Source organism: Alternaria rosae, assembly GCF_020736505.1.
Source record: "Alternaria rosae strain MPI-PUGE-AT-0040 chromosome Unknown BKA58scaffold_7, whole genome shotgun sequence".
In the NCBI taxonomy this organism is placed as follows: domain Eukaryota; kingdom Fungi; phylum Ascomycota; class Dothideomycetes; order Pleosporales; family Pleosporaceae; genus Alternaria; species Alternaria rosae.
Window position 1 is genome coordinate 1,346,382 of NW_025763576.1, and position 17,648 is coordinate 1,364,029.

The window sequence follows — 17,648 nt, forward strand, 5'->3', positions numbered from 1 at the left end:
CCACCCGCCAATCGGAGTATATAAGTGGGGCAGACTAAACGGCACCTGGGTAACTACTTTCCTATACAGGCTAGACACCTTGCGCCCTTCCAATGCTCCATGCCGACATGCATACCTGGTTTAGCTGCTTGCGCGTGGAATCCGGGGGAAACGAGAGGTCCGAGAGGATATGTTGACTGGTTTAGGTAGCTTAGGATATGGAGGTAGACTAGTCGTTGCTTATTCTGCGTGCTACCTAGGTACGGAGTCATACTGCGTGATTGTAGGCAGATGCATGACTGGGACATGTCGGCGTGTCGCCTGGGATACGGCGGTGTGCAGAGGGCCAAGAGATGGGGTATGCGCAAGTGGTATGCGGATGTGTTGCTTTTTGACGAAGGCCGAGAGGGAAAGGGCGTAGTCCTGGATGCATGTAACGCTACCTTGTAGTTTCATCGTCTTTAGGCTTGTGAATATTCGATGGTATTGTACTGATAAGCCGCATATGAAGATTGTCACAATTATCAAAACAAGTCTATCTACTCAACGACAACAATGATATTATCTACAGACGCAAACCCCCCATACGTCTCACCCTCAACCACCTAGTAGGGAATTCCATTAGTAATAAGTTGGAACCGATCATACGTTCCGGTCGAATAACTCCCCCTACTCTTCTCAATCAAGCCCCTCATGTAATCCGCCGCCTCCCTCTCGCTCTTATCCAGCACAAAGCGATCGCGGAAGTTCTTCATGCTCTCAGGTTTAAAGCACGGCAGTCCACTATCCAACATGACCTGTACGACGTGGCAAAGATGCTCACAATGCTGCCTGCTAGCAAGGAAAGCCTTGACAGTGAGTTCCTCGAACCAGCGGTACGCCTGCGATTGATACGGGTTCGCTGCATTCTTGCCAGACATGACGGCGATCATTTCGGCTGTGAGTTTGAAGGGCGCGCGCTCGAACTTTATGCCGCCCGGTGCAATGTCGAAGCAGAAACCAAAGTCGATGTGGATGATGTGACCCGCGTCGTCGATCATGATATTGCCGTTGTGTCGGTCCTTGAACTGCAGGAGGAAACTGATAACGGAGTAGGCGGCCATGGATTTCACAAAGTTGGAGCGCGCTTCTTGGTAGCGGATCGAATCTTCGTTGCCGTAACGTGATACAAAATAGTCATCTAGTCGGTTGACGGCTTCACGACCGAGCATGTCTCGTGATATGGAGTTGGGAAGTACGTCAATGACTCCGCAACCCGGTGCGGTAGCTGTGACGCGGTAGGGAAAGACCCAGACATCAAGCCCGACAGTATTGAAGATTCCTCGGAAGGCAGCAATCATCTGTAGCGCGAGCACATCTTGGCGACAGTCGTCTCCAACTTTGAAAATTGCAGAGAGCCATGTTTCGTAGCTGTTGTCCCGCTGACGTGCAATGTCGCGGTTGTCGTCTTCTTGATCTTCCAGATCTTGATCATCGGGCCTCGTCTTTCTGATACGGAATGTAGCCATGAAAGGTGTCTTTGCGTGACTCTGTAGCGGCTTGCCGGACTTGCGATCAATACCAATGACTTGACCATCTGGGTTGGAGGGCAGGTAAACACCGACTTCCACTTGAATCTTGCGAAGTTCTTCTTCGATCTTCTGCTTCTTTACCTCTTTGGGTTCGTGCAGGACTGAGCGTAGGGTACCCGAGATGCCTGTGACTTCATTGAAGAAAGCAAACTCGCGCTCGTAGAAGGCATGGTCTTCCTTCGAGAAACTGGACTCCAAGCTACCCATCACCTTGTCAAGCGTGGGTTTGACGGGATCAGGCACCTCGGATGCTTCATCCTTGTACGCGTTTGCCTTCATGTTCCAGATGATTTGGTGAGCAAATAGCTGCGAGAACTTGGCCGTCTCGATGATGTACCGCTCGACGTAGCCCAGGACGTCGTATCGAAGGGTTTGTACAATCTGATAGACGTAGAAGAACATGACGTCAACCGAGTGACTCTCTAATGCTCTCATTGCATACTGGATGATAAATGGATGGTTGCCGTAAGCTGGAAGGAAGTATGTGACGGCCGTGATAGGGTTCACAGGCTTCCAGTAAAGCATATACTTAAGCTGGAATGACACATCACTCGGTAAGAGATTGCCTAGAAGGATCTCGAGAGCATCCGGCTCATCCAAAACCTTGTGCGGGAAGTTGAGTACCTGCCATCGAACCTCGTTGTTGAGGCGCTGCGACTGGAAGCGCTTGAGGAGGTGTATAGCAATGGCTGGGTTCTCTGTCCAAGCCGTCTTCAAATGAGTAGACACGGCAGTCTTGCTACGTCAGCTCATATCGATTCATATATACAGATGACTTACATCAGGAAGTGTGTTGTTGTGGCGCCCAGAAGTGAAGTGATGCTTCTTGCCATAATCAAGTGGGAACAACCACACCATGAGACGAGTCTGCTCGTTCGAGAGCAGCAGAGAGAGGAGCTCTTGCTTCGCCTTCAATTTTGTGCCAATATCACTAGCAGTCGTGATCTTTCCGATAAGGTCAAGCTGCGCCTGCACGTCTGCAAGGACATGTGTTTCAGCCTTGATCTGCAGGCGGTTGCCTCCAAAGGACCATTGCGGGGCTTTCGCAAACCACGCCAGAGCAGCAGTCAGTATGCGATCCGTCAGGCGCCATCTAATGGTCGCCGACAATGTGGTACAGTGACGCGCAATGCGCAATCCAAGTAGAACGATATGGAAGTACGACTCGCGAGCAAGCGGCTGCGAGCAACCACCACTCATGGCATCGAGCGTGATGTGCATTAGCCGAACGTAAACACGCTCCACATCCGCTCTGCTCAACCTCGAGGCACTGAAATGGCTAGACAAGAACTGCAGTAGGCGGAAGTGCGGAGCGATCAGGTTGTAGATCTGCTGCTGGCGTTTCGAGAGTGCTTCTTTGTCTGTTGCAGCGAATTCTTGCTTTCCGTAGAAAGGATCTTCATGTCTCAGTGCAGGGCTGAAGATACCACGACGCTTGCGCACCGTGTTCTCCCAGTTTTCAGCAATGGCGACGAGGATGCGGGATTCCATACGAGGGTTCTCTTTGGCAACGCTCGTCCACAGTGAGATACCCAGCTTGATGGACTGCTTCGAGAACACGGCGAAGGGAATTCCAACCAGGTGCTGAACGATAGGCGACTGGTCTGTCTTGACCCTGCATAGAAGCGCAGCCGCTCTTCGCAATATGTCGCGAAGCTCAGCAATAGTCACATGCTTGTGATTAAGGGTGCGGTTCTCCAAGTCCACTAGAAGATTCGTCGCTTCGTGTAAGCTTCGCGAGAGGTATGTCGACTTCCGCCCAGAAGCCGGTGCGCCCTGAAGCCATTCCTCTTCTTGATCAGCAACGCCCTCGAGAAACTTGTATTCCTGTCTTGTCGTATATTGAGTGATGAAGTCCGACGCAGTGTTGATGTTGATGCCCTGGCGTTCAATAGCACCAAGTCGCTGGTCGGTTGATGGAATGACAGACCCCATCTCCAACGCAAAAGATCGTCCTAGCGATATATGACCAAAAGTCATTTCATCATCGAATTCGGACAGATAGGATTGGAGAAGCCCTTTGACATCGAGTGGGGCAATATCAAGCGCTCCTTTCACCCAAGCGATTGCACGCTTGTGTAACGCCTCGAGGGTCGCTCGGCGGAAAGCATAGTCATCGGATAGTTCCACCACGATGTTGGACCGCTTTGATGTAAAGGTTGACTTCCAGGTATAATCATCAGTCTCGCCTTCAAGGCAACTGTACCACATCATTGAAAGGAGCTCCAAGAGGGCAAACAGCGCACTCTTTTGACATAGTGTGGATGGCACTTCGCGGATAATGATATCTGCACAGGTAGCTGCCGCTTGCTGAACGCGGGCAATACGATGACAGCACGCGGAAAATATCGTCGCTAGCTGGCGCGCAAGGTACGGGGTCGAGAATGTATGGGATTGACCCGACAGCGTCTTTGCCAGATAGGTTCGAACGGCCGTTGTTGCAATGGCAGCCATACAGTTACCCACTGCGCCAGTTCGTAGCTTTGGATCAAGAAAGTACGCAAGCGCCTTGGTGCAATCACCGGCACTTGCGCGTAAATCTTCGACCAGATAGGCAGTGCTCAAGAAGACTGCTTCCTGATAACTCAAGGACTTGGTGTCGGGCTCACATGACGGAAGCAATTTCCCAAGCCTCTTCTTCTGCTCGACTGTATGTTCAGGCGACTTACCGCGACGCAACACCGTGTTGAGTTCGATGTCACTTTCCGAAAGAAAGGGCCGCTCCTCTGCGATGAGAGGCTTGCTGAACCGTGCAAGAGTGCGCAACTCTTCCCTGTGTTGTTTACCAAGATCGGACAGCAGATCGAAGCCGTGAACAACGATATTGAACCAAGCATCACGCTGGAGCCCGATGATGGAATCATCTAGCTCAGAAAACTCAGCTCGTTCCGCATTCCGTTCAAGCAAAAGAGCGAGAGGCTTGAGTATCTGCGCAATCTCTTGAGCTGCAAGCTCCGTATCTCTGAGATGGCGATGCGAAGTCTCCTGGGCATCTCCCTTGCTGACGATGGTGTCTAGCAGATGTGTAAGATAAATTTCGAAGGTAGGCTCATCGGCAGAAATCTCCCTAGAGAGGTTGAGACGCGCAGCCATGACAGCTTCGAGTGTAGCCACATCGTCTGAAACCAGTGCATCATGCGAGAGTTTAGTGTAGACCTTGAGCAAACTTCTGAACTCTCCAGGCGGACTGTGTACACCCAAGAAAGCCGAATCGGTGATGATCTTTGCATCCACAACTTTTCCAGAACGGCCGACCTTCTGGACAAGCATCGACAGTGCCAATGCCGTGATCTTGGGATCTTTGCAGTTTCTCGCGACAGATACAATAGTCTCCACGACTGTGGTGTGTACATGGTGCGGCTCGTCGACATCACTTGGTGTGAGTGAGATGGTGCTGCCGTTCTGGTTTTGATAAACACCACCTGTACGTGCAGGCTTGCCGTTGCCGTTCAAGGTTGGAGATGAAGACGGGTTGCGGTCAGGTTTAGGAGCGACGCTGATGACATTGCCCAAGCTGTACAGTGTCGTGATGATGGCATCCTGGGGAAGAAGAGTTAGGACAGCGGCGAGCGACTCAGCTGCGACAGAAGTTGTTCGATGGTCGAAGTTGGCTTGAACAATGACTCGAGGGAGCGAACGACCGAGGCTAGACGCCAGCTGCGGCGAAACTTTGGCGAGGATGGCCATAGACTTGAGGACTGTGGAAGCCAATTCATGGTCCGCACTCTGTACCGGATCGTTGAGCACATTGTCGAGCCAGGTAGTCAAGACCTCTGCGTCTGTGACATCCGTGTCGTCGTCGTAAATGGTACAGCAGAGATACGTGACGAGTACCTTTGCCTTGACGGAAGAGGCCTGCTGCTGCTGCCAAGCAGATCCAACCCGTTGTAGATAATCCATATCATTCTCCAGACGTTCCATCTCCTCTCCTGCGATCTTAGCCAACCCCTCAGCCAACGAGTTCTCAGCTGAGTCCCTAAGAATCTGGTGGTTCTTCCTGTGGAGCGTGGTCTGCAGGTGATCCAGAATGGCCGTTTGCGAAGTGAGGTGCGCACTGGTCCCAACCAGCAGCGAAGCAGACGCCAGCACGACCTTCAGAAAAGAGTCGTGCAGAATCATCGCACCGAGTGGTCGTCCAGTAGCAGCATAATGCTTCGTGTACCGCTTCCACTCCCTCAACCCATGCTGGTGGGAGCGCGCATTGCGCACAATCGACAGCACGGTTTCGAATGCGATGAGGAAGTTCTCCGTCAATGCTGCTCGGACGTCTTGAATGAGTTGGAGTCTCTCGTATGCATTCCAGAAATGGGCGTGCTCAGCAGCAGCACTCAGGAAGCCCAGCAGCGAGAGATTGTGTGTCATGACGCGCGCCAGCTCTCCATCGGCAGCGTAGTCGTCGGCCCCATCGTCGACGAATTGTTCCCCCGAGAGCTCCGCAGCTGCTTCGACCCAGCCGGAGAGGTAAGCACCGAGTGCAGTGGCAGCTTGTGTCCGTAGCTGATCATGCCGAAGGCCGAGCGAGAGGACGGCACACGTGAGGCTGTAGGTAAGAACTTCGTACGGCGCGGGCTCGAAGGTGCGTAGGCTGGGCGAGGGCGCAAGCGTCTGCGTGTATGATGCGGTGAGGTATGGGGAGAGGCGTGTCAGCAGCTTCTCAGCGACGTCAATCGACTCGATGTAGGGTGCAGATTTGCATAAGGCGAGGACAGCCTCCAGCTCTTGCAGTTTCATGGAGCTTGCCGCCGGGCATCTTTTGAACAGCCTCGCAAAGTCGGAATGGGTGGCATCTACCGACGGCGACTGCGCGGACAGACGAGCAAGCTTCTCGAGCGCATTGCTTCGTATGGGGCGTCTGCAGATGATAAAATCAGCGACCTCTACATGTCCACTAGTATATAGCACTTACGCCATCATGAAGACGCTTCCTGATGTCTCCGCCGAGCGCTCTGGTGTAGCGCGGTATAGGAACGCGTGGTAATGAGTTGTCTCTGGCCGAGTGACGAAACTACCTAATCTCGGGGTTAGTCGGAGATGCATCCACGCTCATTGGTCGTAGCTTCCATCACCAACACTTTCCCATCAGCAACCCAAAGCTAGCCCAAGTCAACTTCAACAGCTCACAAATGAAAACTCAGTATACATTGGGCCTGAAAGTAGTTCAGTTAGGTCCAGTGATATTGGTAACAAGACTCTCCTACACTCCAGTGACACATGCCCCAAGGAATCTCCTTCGATAAACGCCTTGCCAAATCAAAACATGGAACCCCAACAGGCTTTCCTGTATGCATAAGCGCCATATTCAACACCAATACTGCAAGCATTTTCAATCGTCTGCTGGTTCAACGCGGACGAGCACCTCCTCAAGGAAACCCTCCAAGAAGCCTGCGACCTCTCCACCCATGCCCACCTCTCCTTTCTCGTCCCAGTGATCCAACTCCTCAAATTTACCCTTTATTTCATTGACTAGGCGAGTGACCTTTTCATGGCATTCTTGCCTTTGCCGTCTGCGCTCAATGAAACCCTGCGCATCATCCAGCGACCGAGCCGATTCTTGCTTGTTCCTAACGCTAAGATGATAGGCACGACGAGACAGTGCAGCCTCAAGGGCTGGTATCACCACACCGCTGAGTGCTGTGATCTCGACGGGCGCAGCTGGAGAACCTTGCGTTTGAACGAGGCTGGGATGATTCGACGTCGGCTTGGGTCTACCAAAGGAGCCGCGGGACATGGGCGAAGGCTTGGTGACGTGTGGTGGAGGAGGAGGGGGTGACTGAGCGACTTGTTGCTGTCTTGGCTGTGACTGCCAATTTGAGGACATTGGACTGCCAAATGGGTCGTTCGATGATGACGATGAGTCAGGCCGGGACGCAGAACTTGGGCTGAAAGATGTGAACGACTGTTGTGTTGGTGGAAGTGGCTTTTGCCCTGCCAGAGATGGTAGTCCTTGCTGACCGACTAGGGGCGGTAGAGGCTTTTGAACCTGCGCCGGGGTCGGTGCTTGTTGTTGCACTCGAATAGGACTTTGTAACGGCTTCGGTGCTTGGCTTTGCGAACTGCTTTGAGCAGGACTTGCAGACTGTCCACGAAAAGGCGGTATTTCGGGTATAGTCATCTGCGGTAGAACCGAAGCGCGGCTTGGAGTTGGAACACGCTGTTGTGGTGTTACTTCCACGCTCCTCATTTCCGCAGCAATCTCCCGCTGTACGAAATCATCATAAGTGTGCTGTAGTGGTGTTTGTCGCCTCGGCTGTTGCGGGGTCTGTGGTTTTGTTGGTGTGACTAGCCCTCTGTTGGGTGGAGGCTGGAAAAGGCCAGGCACAGGGGACTTTCGTGGAAGCTCTGGGGCTGGTTGAGGGAATGAAGGAGCTGATCTTTTCTCTGGTGATGCTGGCAGCGGTACCCGAGCAGCCGTCCTCACAGAACCGGGTGAGCCTTGTGTTTGCAGTGGTGCTAAGCGTTTAGTCGGCGAAGGTGGTTGCCGGAGGGTGTCGTCGTTCTCATCGCCGTAGCCACCGCTGTTCTGTGTAACAGGCTTGCGTTGTGGCGAAGGGTTCCTCGCATTGGCACCCGCATCGTTCATTGGGGCGAGCGCCGGCCCTCGGCCACCTCCTGTTGGCCGCACAGTTCCAAAATCCCAAAGGTCTTCGTTGACAGGCTCCTTTCTCTTTACTGGAGTGGCTTCGTCTTCTGACTCGGCTGCTTCTTTCGGATATCTGACCTTCCAGTCCTGATATCTGGAGATGAGCTCTTGCAGACGGGCGGGCTTACCAGCCTTTCGGATGAAGTTTGTCTGTAGAAGCTGCTTTGCACTCGGACGCTCCTTAGGGTCCTTTCTCAGGCAGAGTTCGACAAACTCTTTGAAAGCGGGTGAGAAGTTGCCCTGTAGTGTTGGTGGTGGGTTTTTTGGAATGAGGAAGAGGACCTTCATTGGGTGAATGTCGGCATATGGAGGCTCGCCGTTTGCCAGTTCCAGCGCGGTAATACCTAGAGACCAGATATCGGCCTTGCCATCGTAGCCAGATTGCTTAATCACCTCGGGGGCCATCCAGAAGGGCGTTCCAACAAATGTGTTCTTCTTCGTCATGGTCGCCGATAGTTGTCCAGAGACGCCAAAGTCAGCAAGCTTGACTTGGCCATTTGCGCTGACCAGGATATTTGCCGCTGTTATCACATTAGTCTTCTCCCGCATACAGCCGGCCCAGTGGGCGTACCTTTGATGTCTCTATGCAGCTTGTGGTCGTCGTGGAGATATGTCAAGCCCATCAATAGTTCCTTCAGTATGACTGCAATCTCAGCCTCTGCTATCTGGCCTGGCTTCATCAAATCTGCGCAGCTTCCGCCTGAGCAGAACTCCATGACGATCCACAGGTCAGAGCCGGCTAGAAAGGAGCCGTAGTACTTTGTGACGTATGGCGAGTTCATGCCGGAGAGGATCATGATCTCACCCATAATGTCGTCAACCTCGTCTTCGGCATTCTCGACGTCGATGACCTTGATAGCGACTGTGTGGCCTGTCCGTCGGTCAAGGCCTTTGTAGACCTTGCCAAAGCTACCACCGCCTATGCATTCCTGCTTGGTGTAGAGGGTGTTCGGATCGACCGACTCGTTCGCGCCTAGTTCGGCCATGTGCGCAACCTTGCACCGGGGGCGTCGAGGGTTGTATGTTGAGATGGATTGATTCTAGAGCAAAAATGCGATTAAGACGAGCGGATTGAGGATATGCGCATGCGCGGTTCCTGGGGTAAAGCGAGGGACTCGGTTCGACAGCGACGGGGGTGGTCGGTGAGCGGATCGAGCAGACTGGTAGCCGGATCTGGTGAAGAAAGGCGTCAGTATCAGGGCAAGAGACGCAGACCGTGGTATTCCACCGCCAAACAAGGCGATGTCGTCTGCACCTACCAAAGAGCGCTTGTTTCGTAAACACCCAATTGCGAGGGCAACAGCGAATGGCGGGGGTCGCAGCGGAGCGAGAACAGGTGGGCAGCTGCTCGAATCGGGAGGCAGGTGCAGTCGAGCCAGAAACCCCAGACACGGCGAGTTGGGCTTGTTGTATGGGCCGCCCGAGCGAGAGTTGGCCTGTTTACTGTCCCGCTCGCGCTCTGTTGTCATAGAGGGACATGCATGTCCGGCGCGTCAACGTGCAGGGATGCGTCGCGTTCGACTAATGAGCTCCCCGACAAAAGCAACAAATCTCGTATACTTACCACCATCGACATCGCATCAAATGCACGCAAGCATCCTTCTGCTATCGTGTCCTACCATCTTCGCCAATGAGTCGCGTCACACAAACTTCTGGAGGGCTTCTAACGTGGTTGCGCGGGGTTGTCTGCTGCTATGCGTCTCATCGCCTGTCGGACAGGCTAAGATGATTGGAGCACCAGCAACAGCCTCAAGTTTCGCCATCTGCTCCGTTGCAAACCTAGTATTCGTATTCCTCACAACGGAAACTCACTCGTACTGCAGAGCCAATGAGCATGTTAAAATAAATACATGTGACGTCATTGTAAATATAATCCTAGTAAATGGTATACGTTCCACTGCTCCGCGGCCACACCACAATGGAAGAAATCGTATCCTGTCCATCTCCGCACTCACAAACTGGGTATCCATATATCTCGGCCGTTAGGAAGCCATAAATCGTATCAGCCATGGTTCCCAAGTAATAAAGAATATCAAACGCCGCAAACAGACTCCAACGCGAATGCAAGTGTTCCAATAACCCGCTGATTAGCTTAGAAACGTCTGCGTATCCTCTCAGCAAGCGCTACATCCTCCTCGCTCTCTTCTTCCACGGGTGCTGGTGTTCTCCGTTCACGTGCACGGTGTGCTTTTCTCCTCCGGTTGTTGCTGACGTTGCTGGCCGAGTCATCCGGTCCAACCTCGCTTCTCAAATCATCGATTCCTTCATCGGGGTCGCGCATGTTGGCTGGCGTATCAGACCTGACTTCAATGCCACCCATGCCAGCACCTCTACGCTGCTGCGCCACCATAGATAATCCTGCGGCTCGCTCTCGCAGACGACGGCGCACGGTCTCGGCTTGGTTGTGGAGCTGTTCAAATGCGTCCTCCATAGCCTCCATACCAAGATAGATCTCGCGCTCGATTTCGGCAAGCACGGCAAGCTCGGTCTCTTCATCGATCTGCACAGGGGCTCCGCCGGGTGGACGGACAGACCCGGGGCGGGCAGATCCTGGTCGAGAGTACGGACTTGGGCTGAAGCTGCCGTACCGGTTCGGTGGTACCGGTGATGCGAATCGTTGCGGTCCATCGCCAGGTCGGACCTGTCCTGCTCGTGAGCCTGACCGGGGAGGTGTCGTGTTCATATCAGGCAGGTCATCGACGCCTGACCAAAGGAAGCCATCGAAGCGTCCAGAGACGAGAATCTCCCATTCGTGTTTGGTCACAGCTGCCAAGGTAGCAAGCATGTTGTGCATGTCTGGATGGCGGATGAGATACATGACTACCAGTTGGTCGCGCGGTGGAGTGTAGAGTCGATATAGACGCTGTAGCGCCAAACCGGCTTTTGCCAAGTACGGCGGCGTCCCACTGTCCGGCTTTTGCGTGCGAGGATTTGGGAGCTTGTCCAATCCCCATAAGAGTGCATAGAAGAGTGGTCGTTGTGGCTGTTCCAATCGGGTGAGCATGATGAAAGTCAACGTTTCGTCGTCAGCGTCTTCGGGGACACCGTCTTGTTGGTCTGATAACCAAGACTGCACGGCAACTTTGGTCTTCTTCGACTGCTTCTCGTAATGCTCGCGGTATTGCTCAGGTACATCAACGTCAATACGCTGGCACGGTGCTTCAAGATCAGACGATATGCCCAGTCCAGGCTCGGCACCTTGCTCATAGGGTGGCCAAGTCGGCAATTCGCAACGTCCGGACACTAATTCTAAGATTTCTCCCCAGTTGACACCTGCAGAATCTTCCACAACTGACTGCTCGAAGCACATCATGCACTGGCAATGCTCCGAAGATATGTTGCGAGCAAAAACGTTCTCGAGACGATCGAGAAGACGCCGCGCAACCGAACGATAACCGGTGGCTACCGCCAAAGATCCGCTTGTGTCCATGACGGTGTTGTAGCTGTTAAGTACATTCTGCAGAGGCTTGAAGAAAGATCGGACATCGTGGGCTTGTGCTCCAGATAGCCTGGGTGTGGTGTACTGAGAATAGGCAGAGGCTGGAACTCCATCAATAGCCGCCAGTAGACTTCGCGGGATGGCTTTGGCCAGACCGCCATTCTGGAGCAGGTAGTCGACGCGAGGAGCTTCCATCATGGCGGGAGGAGGAGGCGGGGGTGGTGGGGTCATTGGGGACTGAGCATAGCTAGGATCTACCGATTGTGTGCGCGACATGGGGTCTGTCATAACCTCGATCATGGGCGGCCCATCCTTGACAGAAGATACAACAGAGGGAAGAACAGAGTGCTGGGTAGGTGTACGTGGTGATGAATCGACCACAGAAGAAGGCGAGACATCGGAACGCGGGGGTGATTGACTGCGGTAGTGAGAGTTATGATCTTGGACAACTGAAGTGGCGTCTGAGTCGAGTGTATACTCTGAGGGCGCTCTCGTCTTCATCTTGACAGGTGTTGACGTCCTGCTTGGTGTCGACGTTCTGCCCGGGGTCGATGTCCTACCTGGGGGCCGAGCGTTGGATGGACTCACGGTCCTTGTTCTCGTCGCCAATTGTGGAGACTTGGCACGGATGGTGCTAGGCTGCGATCCAGTGGTAGAGGTGAGGTCTGTGCCGTCGAATGTATCCTCGTCTCTGACGCTGGAGCGCGACGCGATCCGCGGGCCTGCCGTCGAAGTCATGCGCGTGCCGCTGTCTACGCTTTGGCGACCCTCCTCCATCTCTCTCGCGATCATGTCGGGGTCCTTCCTTCGCATGCTGTTGGCACTGGCCGTCTTCCTAAGATCTGCGCCTGTGGTCGCAGTAAGCGGGGGACTCGGTGGTGCTCGCGGTGGGGGCGGGGGTGGTGCTCGGTTTGGTGGATGCGGTGCGACTGGCCGCTCGCCGTCCCTGCCTGGCGAGGCCTCACCATCTGTGGCCTCTGGCGTCGAGGTCGACTTCCTCTTCTCTACACCATCGCGGGAATAGATGCTCTCTTTGGCGTATGTTTTGGAGTGCGACGGGTAGGGCAAGCTGATCCTCGATGTGTTGTCGGAGCCCAACGAGCCGCGGCGTCCCATCTCGGGCACGACGGCCATCTTGTGCGACTTGGACGTTTGCGACGACGACAAGGTCGAAGTGGAAGTCGAGTTGCGCACACGGTCCGTCGAAGGGCGTCTGGGCAGCGGCGGGTTTTCAGCGTCGTCTTCCTTGGATGCCGACGAGCGGGTTTTGCGGGAGCGGGTGCTCTTATGGCGCTCGCGATCCCTATCCTTGTCCTTGGAGCGGTGGGTGCTGCGCTCGCGGTCTGGGTCCTTCTTGCTGCGGCGGCGGTGCGAGTTGGACGAAGTCTCCATGGCGAAGAGGCGGCGTGGAGCTCGTTGGTGTGACTGTGGGCCGGGACGCTGAACGGGCTTCTGCGGGTGCGATCACCAGCGCGGCTATGGGCAGCTTCAATTGGGCGTCGGATGCGGGCACTTTGCGCGGGTGCGCCTATCAGGACAGCAGCTCGCCATCCATCTACACAAATCAGGGCAGGGTGCGGTGAGGGGTTTACTGTCTTGGGTGCGTTGTAGGGGGAGTTTTGGGTTGTAGTACTCTGACGTGTAGCAGCCAAGTGGAGCGGGCTCGGGACTGGGCGCAGTGTTGACTGCGGGCTATCCTTAGCACCTGTCTAGCTCGAAGGGTCTTTCTTACCCACCCTCACCCATGGATCACCACTGCTGCAACACCATGGCAACGACTGCCTGTGGGAACTGGTTCATGCACGGCATCGCTTTAGCATGCGATGCAGCAATAACAGCAACTGCCTTGTTCTTCGACTTCGTCCATTGTGCTACCCGCACTGCCAGGAAGATGCTGGGCGCGTGGCTTCACACGCTTTGCTGGCGTGGCAGGTCACGTCACATCTCCAAGATCTGCAAGTCATCACCGTCACGGGGAACCTTCTAGCAAAGAAACATTGACATGATGGTGACTAGTCTAATATACAGGTGTGAAGGGTAGTAACCGGAGAATAGGGTAGGGAAATGCCAAACACCGCGAGTAATCTTAGCATGGGGTATCATTGTAACATGCTCGTCGTGATCCTTGACGTATGTTGATCCATGTAGAAGCCCGAAATCTCTCTGTTGCTCAATCTTGGGTTTTGTACTCCGTAAAACGCCTCCGTTAACCAAGCACAAAAAGCAGTGCAAGCCTTACCACAGCGACAACATGCAGCAGCAACGTCATCATTCACGCTATTGAGCCTGTTGGTGGGCTTGCGTGTTGTTGACATGCTGCTGAGCCAACTGGGCCCGGAGCGTGGTAATCTCGTTCTGCAGCGTGGCGATCTTATCGTTGTGTTCCTTTTCCATTCTCGCCATGCGAGACTCTATATCGCGAACGTACTGCCACACATCGACCTGGCTGCCCATGACTTCGCGCATGCTACCGCCGCTTCCACCGTGGCTTGACATGCTGCCCGGCTGCGAGCTGCTACCAGGAGCAGCCATGGTCTGATGTTGCAGCATACTAGGTCCATTGCTTTTGCCGCCTTGAGAGCCCTGCTTAGGGGGCATGGGACTGAGCCCAGGGAGAGATGGCAGGTGAGGCCCGCTGCTTGTGCTGGGCGGAGCTAAACCAACAGGAGGTGTCCCCCGCCCGCGAGTGTAGTTTGACTGCTGATGCAAGTGATGCGACAGACTGGGGGATCGCGAGCCTGGGAGACCATTTTCAGGCGCCCCCAGGCGATGCTGTTCCTGCTGCCCTGGCGATAACGGCCTGGGACTCTCCGTCATGCCACCTTGGGCGAAGACATTGGACTGCGTATTTGCGTTCTGGATCGACGAGATGCTGGTGGGAGCTGCTTTGGGCGAGACGTTAGTCGGCTGCGCAGAAGACCCTGGGTAATAAGGGCGCAAGTTGTTCTGGCTGCTCGAGCTTCGATTCGCAGCAATAGGCGGGTATGTGCTGGAATGGTGAGAATACGAACCTTGGGTAGAGTTCCCAGTGTTTTGTCGCTTGCGTGCCGGCTCACTGACTCGCCGACTACCGTCTTCATCTTCATCGCCCTCACCATCAGGCTCGCCAGTGTAGATGACACCGTCCATGCCCTCGTCGCCTTTGTCTCCGAGATCGTCATCCATGCCGAAGCTAGAGCGGCGGCCCGCACAGCCACCCTGACCCTTATTGTGTCGCGCAAGCGCATCGCCACGTGCGAACCTGCGGCCACATTTGTAGCACGTGTGCGGACGCTCGCCAGTGTGGAGTTTCGTATGACGTTTCAGATCATGCAAACGACGGAAACGCGCCTGGCACGTAGGACATTCATAAGGCTTTTCTTGACTGTGGGTCAGTAGATGGCTCTTGAGGTTATGGTGGCGAGTGAAATCCGTAGAGCAGTATGGGCACTTGTGACGCTTGGTGGAAGGCGATTTGGGCGTATTCTGGCCGTATCCAGGCAGGCTCATTTGGCGAGCCGGGGCACGTGGATCCGGCTCCGGGGGCAAAGGCCCAGGAAACGTAAAGGCGCGGTTGCCTGGGTTGTCTCCGGGATTCGGTGCGATGAGCTGGTGGTGATGTTGGTGGTGGTGCTGCTGTGGTTGCTGCTGGTGCGCGCCTTCCCGGCCTGTATTGCCGGTGGCAGCACCTTCCGCAGCAGAAGCACCCGGCGCGTTGGGCGCGTCGCCATCGCCAAAACTCGAGAGGCTGACGGGGCTCGTTTGCATGCTGTCGCCCGTGACGTTGATCTGGTCAGGGATGATGAGCGGCTTCGTCGTCTTGTCAGCCTTGTTGCTTATCGGCGCCGACTGTTGCGGAGCGTCTGAAGGTTGGCTCATGGACTGGACAGTGCCATTCAAACTTTGCAGCGCGGCGACAGCGGGATTGGGGCTCGTCTGCCTCGCGGATTGTTCGCGGAAGCGGCGCTCATCAGCGATGGCGGCGGCCCCGGTGAGCGGCTGGGGCGAGAGTCGAGGCGACAAGCCGCCGGGAGACTTTGTGAGATGGGTGCCAAAGGTCGCTCCGCCGTTGGCATTGCGCGCGGTAGAACCCGGGGTATTAGGCCCATTGTGGGTGGTGAATGGGCCGGTAGGCGTCGGCGTGATTGCTCGCGTCGAGGCAGCCATGGTGTGGAGAGGCAAGACGGTTCAATGAGCGTATCTTTACGATGGGTCAGCATGGCTTCTTTCTTTCCAATGACAGCATGCGCGTCACCCGTCTCGACTATTCAGATGGAGTGGGTGCGCATGCATGGGTCGGCTAACCTGTGGATCGATGCAGCCTCTGGTGAGGGCGCAGATGGCCGTCGTCTACCAACACTCCAGATAGATTTGGGCCGTGGAAAGCGCCAGCTTCGCAATTGACGGACGTTAGATTGCTCGCATGTGCCCTCAGTCGCAAATTGCGGCTCGGGCCAACCAAGGCGATCTGCTGGCTATTCTCCGAGCAGACGAGTACCAAGGGACGCGCAAGCACGGCGGCTGCGCGAGGAGGGCTGGTGAAGAGGCGCTGGCGACGGCGAGCGCAACGCTACAAGGGCTCCAGGAAGCCGATAAATGAGGCGTGGCCGTGGAGGAGGGGTCTTCAGTCGGCACGATGTGCGACGTGCAGGCGGACGTGGGAGCAGAATCGCGATGCTTGACGTGGTGCAACTAAGCGGTCGCAGGGTCGTAGGGTGCAGGTCGTCTGGTAGTCAAGGTGCCGATGACGAGGGACCCGTTGGACACTCTTGTGGCTGATGATGGTTCCAGTCCGGGCTAAGTAAGCAGGCTGGCGTGCGGGCGTGCGGGCGTGCGGCGTGCGCTCAAAGACGGCGACGCTGGACGCTGGCAAGACAGTCACGGGACTTGGTTGCGGCGGCGCTTCAGTCTCGAGCGGCTGCCGTGCAATGGAGCGCGCGATGGGTGCAGACACTTGGAGGAGACGAGAAGACAGTCCGGCGATGGGACTTGGGACTTCGGCAGCAGACAAGAGGTAGCCTCAGAGCAGCGCGGCGGCTTCAACGGAACAACGCAAGCCTTTTGGGGCTGTGTATCGCCGCGGCCAACCACGCTGCACTGCAACGACCCACCGCCAAACATCCAAGACGTGCCTCTCCAAACAACTGCGTCGCAACACGAGACACGTCGACGCCACACGCCCCGCGAGCCTCGTCTCGCGCACCTGCTCGCCGCCCCCGTCCAGCCCTCGCAGGAAGATTCTGCCATGGCGACTCCGCGACGGCGCGCACACCTGAGCTGAGCGTGCCAATGCTCCCAGCCTGTGTCGGGCTAGACTGCACGACGAGCATTGAGCCGGTGTGGTGGCGCAGCCCATCCTGCCTCTACCGCTCGCTGCTTCCCCAAGCCTACCCGTTCTTGCCGATACTCCAAACCAGCCGAGTGTTGCTCCAACGAGACGACTCGCCGCCAGCGCCCGCCGATCCATACCCTACAGGCTGAAGTTGTCTGCCAGCCTAGACTGCTGCTCTCGACTTTCTTGCCGTCCTACCAACGGCGCCCCTCTGTTCAGCCACCGTGGCATGCGTCATTTCTCACCAGACCTTGTTTGCCATGTGCGCCGCGCCTTATTTGCTCGGTACGACCACCATGGGTCCACGCATCGAAGACCGCGTATCGATCGTCAGGTACGTCCGGCTTGGATACCCGCCCGCAACGCAAAACAGGTTATCGCATCCAACTTCACCGTTGACGCTCATGGTCGTTGCCAGTCGTCGATTCGATTCGGCCACCACTGGGAAGCTTCCACACCTCGGTCCTCGATGTAGACAAGCCGGGATGGCCCACACCTGTCAAAAAGCAACCCTTGCTGCTACGCCACAGCCGCCACACGATGATCTCGCCACACTTTGCATTGCGAGCAACACCCGTCGACGAGATTCGCCGGATCGCCCTCACTATCTACCTTCCTCTTTTGTATGAGCGACTTTGATTCCCGCCACATGTACAGCACATGGAGAAAGCTAGGATATTGCCATCGCTGGTCCATCATTGGGCCAAA

The 17,648-nt window shown here is 55.4% G+C and overlaps 5 protein-coding genes across 5 annotated transcripts; 1 reads left to right on the plus strand and 4 right to left on the minus strand.

Moving 5' to 3' along the window:
- Positions 1 to 446: 446 nt before the first annotated feature.
- On the minus strand, positions 447 to 6,513 carry BKA58DRAFT_388613 (uncharacterized protein). Its single transcript, XM_046170672.1, has 3 exons — positions 6,457 to 6,513; positions 2,331 to 6,402; positions 447 to 2,285 (listed from the first exon to the last, which is right to left on the minus strand). The coding sequence occupies exons 1-3, from the start codon at positions 6,462 to 6,464 to the stop codon at positions 585 to 587; spliced, it is 5,781 nt and encodes a 1,926-aa protein (XP_046023432.1). The 5' UTR covers positions 6,465 to 6,513; the 3' UTR covers positions 447 to 584.
- A 360-nt stretch (positions 6,514 to 6,873) lies between these two features.
- Positions 6,874 to 9,176, minus strand: BKA58DRAFT_412850 (kinase-like domain-containing protein; the record flags this gene model as incomplete). Its single annotated transcript, XM_046172377.1, has 2 exons — positions 6,874 to 8,711; positions 8,762 to 9,176. 2 exons carry the CDS (start codon positions 9,174 to 9,176, stop codon positions 6,874 to 6,876), a joined length of 2,253 nt encoding a protein of 750 aa, XP_046023433.1.
- Positions 9,177 to 9,958: 782 nt separating this feature from the next.
- Positions 9,959 to 13,514, minus strand: BKA58DRAFT_388615 (uncharacterized protein). Its single transcript, XM_046170673.1, has one exon. The coding sequence runs from the start codon at positions 13,019 to 13,021 to the stop codon at positions 10,283 to 10,285; it is 2,739 nt and encodes a 912-aa protein (XP_046023434.1). The 5' UTR covers positions 13,022 to 13,514; the 3' UTR covers positions 9,959 to 10,282.
- A 392-nt stretch (positions 13,515 to 13,906) lies between these two features.
- BKA58DRAFT_364439 (uncharacterized protein) lies at positions 13,907 to 15,775 on the minus strand (the record flags this gene model as incomplete). Its single annotated transcript, XM_046168848.1, has 1 exon — positions 13,907 to 15,775. One exon carries the CDS (start codon positions 15,773 to 15,775, stop codon positions 13,907 to 13,909), a length of 1,869 nt encoding a protein of 622 aa, XP_046023435.1.
- A 469-nt stretch (positions 15,776 to 16,244) lies between these two features.
- On the plus strand, positions 16,245 to 17,089 carry BKA58DRAFT_403626 (uncharacterized protein; the record flags this gene model as incomplete). Its single annotated transcript, XM_046171800.1, has 2 exons — positions 16,245 to 16,265; positions 16,400 to 17,089. 2 exons carry the CDS (start codon positions 16,245 to 16,247, stop codon positions 17,087 to 17,089), a joined length of 711 nt encoding a protein of 236 aa, XP_046023436.1.
- Between the last annotated feature and the right edge of the window lie 559 nt (positions 17,090 to 17,648).